The sequence below is a fragment of the Rhagoletis zephyria genome, unplaced genomic scaffold, assembly GCF_001687245.7.
Source record: "Rhagoletis zephyria isolate East Lansing unplaced genomic scaffold, Rhagoletis_zephyria_1.1 Rzeph_scaffold_18910, whole genome shotgun sequence".
NCBI lineage: Eukaryota > Metazoa > Arthropoda > Insecta > Diptera > Tephritidae > Rhagoletis > Rhagoletis zephyria.
The window spans coordinates 5,945-9,587 of NW_016175971.1; the positions used below are offsets into that span (position 1 = coordinate 5,945).

A 3,643-nucleotide genomic window follows, 5' to 3' on the forward strand; every position below is an offset into this window, starting at 1 on the left:
AAATAAAAAAGAAGCCAATCAAACAGTTATTAATAATATATATAAAGAAAAAATTAACCGTCTGGAAGCAAATCAGTTTGAAATAATATTCACAGATGGGTCAATAAAAGATAATAAAACGGGAGCTGCATATTTACATGAAAAATCTAATACAATTCAAACCTTCTGCGGTAATAGGAAAGTGGCATCTATGACTGCTGAATTAATAGCAATTGAAAAAGCCATCGAGTTTGCGATAGAGAATCAGTTTCTTAAAATAGCCATCCTTACTGATAGTTTAAGCAGTATTTTGACATTGAAAAACAATGAAACCAATAATTATATAGCGCAAAACATAATAAGAATAATAAACACATCAACAATAGACATTGTAGAAATACATCATATACCAGCCCACAGTAACATTACATCGAATGAAAAAGTAGACAAAGCGGCAAAAGCTGCAATTCATTCAGGTGATCCAATTAGAATTCCGTGGACTATCAAAGATGCTATAAAGGAAATAGAGCACCAAATACGTGAAGAATGGAAACAAGATTACCAAGGAAAAATTATAAACAAGGGACGGGATTATGGACATATGTATCCGGAATTATTGAAGAAGCCTTGGTTCCACAAAAAAGACACCCGAATGCAACCAGAAGAAATAAAACAATTCAATAGAATTATGTCCAACCATACATTTTGTAAAGAAACTTTAGCCAGAATGAATATTTTCACTGACGACAAATGCGAAACATGTAATACGACGGAAAATTCAAACCACATAATTTTTCATTGCAACAAATATTCACATTCAAGAAACCAATATCCATTATTAAGAAATAATGCATCATTTATCGATTTTCATCAAAACGTTACTACTAATGAATACATTACCATCACTAAATTTCTGAACGAGATCCAAATGAATTTGTAAAACGGGTAGTAAAAACTTTTAAACCACAACTATAATTGGCGATGGCGTTGTAGCTCTTGAGCTGGCCAAATTAGTCTTCTTTCCTTATATTTGTATATAAGCACGGAAGCAACGTTAAATAATAAAAAAAAAAAAATAAATTTTTCATAAAAAAGCTGCAAGTTAAGAAATAACTTAAATCCATAAAAAAGCTGCAATATACTAAAAGTATTTATTTGTTAGATGGTGCGCTCTAATTGCACATATATTGTGTGTAAATCCCGTGTAAATTTAGTGCAAACTCCATTTTATATCGTGAAATAGTGCCCATACAATTTTGTTAAATTTACAAACTTTCACAACAAACTACTTTTGAAATTACGCTTTGAAACTTTACATAGACCATCAGATAGTGCTGTGGAGCTTGCTCTCCGAATTCAAACATGTCGCAAACTAGTGGACTAAATGCAGAGAAAGAAGCAGCGACACGGGAATGGATCGAACGGCAGGAACAATTTGGCAATTCTGGAATAGAAGATGATATATCTTCATTGGCAGATTCGTCCATCATATCCAGCAGTGATGGCGATTACGAAACTGAAGCAGAAGCTGATTTCGACTCAACAAACAACACTTTAACGACCAAAGTATTAGGCACGCAGTACAGTAAGTAGTAGTTATTAGCGAATTCAAATTAAATTTAAATTTAACACTTGGCTTAAGTGCAGAATACGACCCGTTAAGCTAGAAAAAACGAAGAAGTGGGCGTGGTCCTACCTTTTTTTCTGATTTTAGTGGTATTAAATTTTTTATTTTTTTGGCAAACATACTTTTGGGACTATGGAGGGGCAAAGGCACATAATCGCACACGTGCGTACTACGACCCGTTAAGCTAGCAAAAGCAGAAGAGTGGGCGTGGTGTTTTCGAATTCTAATGGTATACAAATCTTTGTGGCAAACTTATATTGTAGGTGCTATGGAGGGCTAAAGGGTGAATTTTCGAAAAACGGGCCTTATTCTGCAATTGTTCCCTTATTTTCTTTTGCTTAGCTCCTACGGATATGGCTGTGGTCATAGAAAATCTACGTGAACTACTCAATTCAATAAATAGCGTGCAAACTTTGGAGAATGTGCACATAGAGAACTCGTCAAATGTAAGAATCGGCAATGTCACAAATATTAACGGCAACATACAGATTATACAACGTATTAAGAAGCGTTTGCCTGAAATATCACGACAAACTTCCACTGCATCAGTAACCACACGGGGAAATGCAAGCGAATCGCTCTTAACGGAGGAAAGTGAAGAACAAGAGGAGCGTGTGAAACGTGACGCATTCATCGATCGCATAAGTTAGTATACATAGCTATGGTATATCTAATCGCTTTGTGTACAATCGTTATATTTTACATGATGTAGCTTAATTGAATTTTTGCAAATCACATTTTTATGAATAGCCATAGCTTAAATTAATATATTTATTTAACTTTTAAGAGTATAAAATACCAAAGGAACTTTGCGCTGTTCTACCACGGAGTACTTGGCTGGCACAGAGGCCTATGGAAGATTATGATTTTATACCGGAGCCGGTGAATTTGGTTATAATTTGTGAGCATATCACATACTGCTTGTGAGAGTGTCATTTAATATTTTTTGTTCAATTGCAGCGCACACAGCCACAGAGAGCTCCGAGAAACAAGCTATAAATGTGCGGTTGATACGTGACATTCAGGTAATGTAAAAGGCATTAAAATAAGTAGCTATAAATGAACAATAGCTTAGTCTACTGACTGCATTACAAGATTTAATTTATCAGTACTTAGTGAATACAAACTAATAATTTGTAAAATTAAAAATTTTTATCCCTTAGTGCTTTCACATTGAATCACGCGAGTGGAATGATATTGCTTACAATTTTCTGGTTGGATGTGATGGTAATGTGTACGAAGGACGTGGATGGGGTGTAGTGGGCGCTCACACAATCGGTTACAATTCGAAATCCGTAGGTATTGCATTTATTGGCTGTTTTATGCGCGAATTACCAAGTGAACCTGCGCTGAACGCATGCAAAAATTTCCTCAAAAGGTTTGTTATTCCAAAAAAGTGTACATTTTTCAAACAAGTAGTACTTGTGTATAATCGTTTTATTTTTTTGATTTGCTGCAGAGGTGTGGAGGAAGGGCACTTGGCACCTGATTATAAGCTTATCGCTCACTGCCAATGCCGTTCGACCGAGAGTCCCGGTCGTAAGTTGTATGAAGAATTGCAGACGTGGGAACATTTTTATAATATTGGCGAGGAACTCGACAAAGAATAGAAAACTTACAAGACCAAAACATTGCCTTCCAAATGTTTGTATTTTGAATTTAATTCTCTATTCAGCAAGCTTTAAATTTTGATATAGTATTCTTATACGTCAATATGCATTTGNGAACTCGACAAAGAATAGAAAACTTACAAGACCAAAACATTGCCTTCCAAGTGTTTGTATTTTGAATTTAATTCTCTATTCATCAAAGCTTTAAATTTTGATATAGTATTGTTATACGTCAATATGCATTTACATTCAATGCATTTTATGTACCTATATTTTTATAAAATAAAAAGAAAGCAATTTTTATGTTTATCTTAAGATTTTTTTATTTATAGTTTTTCGTTCGAATGCAGAATCGGAAATTCCAGCACTACAAATGATGTAAATAAACCATGGTGTTGTTGGGTTCTGCGACTAAATGCGATAGTGT

At 34.4% G+C, this 3,643-nt stretch overlaps 1 protein-coding gene across 2 annotated transcripts; it reads left to right on the forward strand.

Moving 5' to 3' along the window:
- Positions 1–863: 863 nt before the first annotated feature.
- Positions 864–3,323, forward strand: PGRP-LE (Peptidoglycan recognition protein LE). Of its 2 annotated transcripts, XM_017636695.1 has the most exons (7): positions 864–1,076; positions 1,300–1,564; positions 1,949–2,251; positions 2,394–2,507; positions 2,567–2,631; positions 2,770–2,984; positions 3,066–3,323. In XM_017636695.1, exons 2-7 carry the CDS (start codon positions 1,342–1,344, stop codon positions 3,214–3,216), a joined length of 1,071 nt encoding a protein of 356 aa, XP_017492184.1. In that variant the 5' UTR covers positions 864–1,076; positions 1,300–1,341; the 3' UTR covers positions 3,217–3,323. The 2 variants fall into 2 exon arrangements, with proteins under 2 accessions (XP_017492184.1, XP_017492183.1); XM_017636694.1 differs by lacking the exon at positions 864–1,076 and having other exon boundaries at positions 1,085–1,564.
- The last annotated feature ends 320 nt before the right edge of the window (positions 3,324–3,643 follow it).

Bases quoted from the DNA above. Each gene is read 5' to 3' on its own strand.
- PGRP-LE (XM_017636695.1), top strand. From the start codon at position 1,342: ATGTCGCAAACTAGTGGACTAAATGCAGAGAAAGAAGCAGCGACACGG. The intron at 2,632-2,769 runs GTAATGTAAAAG...TTTATCCCTTAG, and splicing joins GGTTGATACGTGACATTCAG to TGCTTTCACATTGAATCACG. The intron at 2,985-3,065 runs GTTTGTTATTCC...GATTTGCTGCAG, and splicing joins TGCAAAAATTTCCTCAAAAG to AGGTGTGGAGGAAGGGCACT.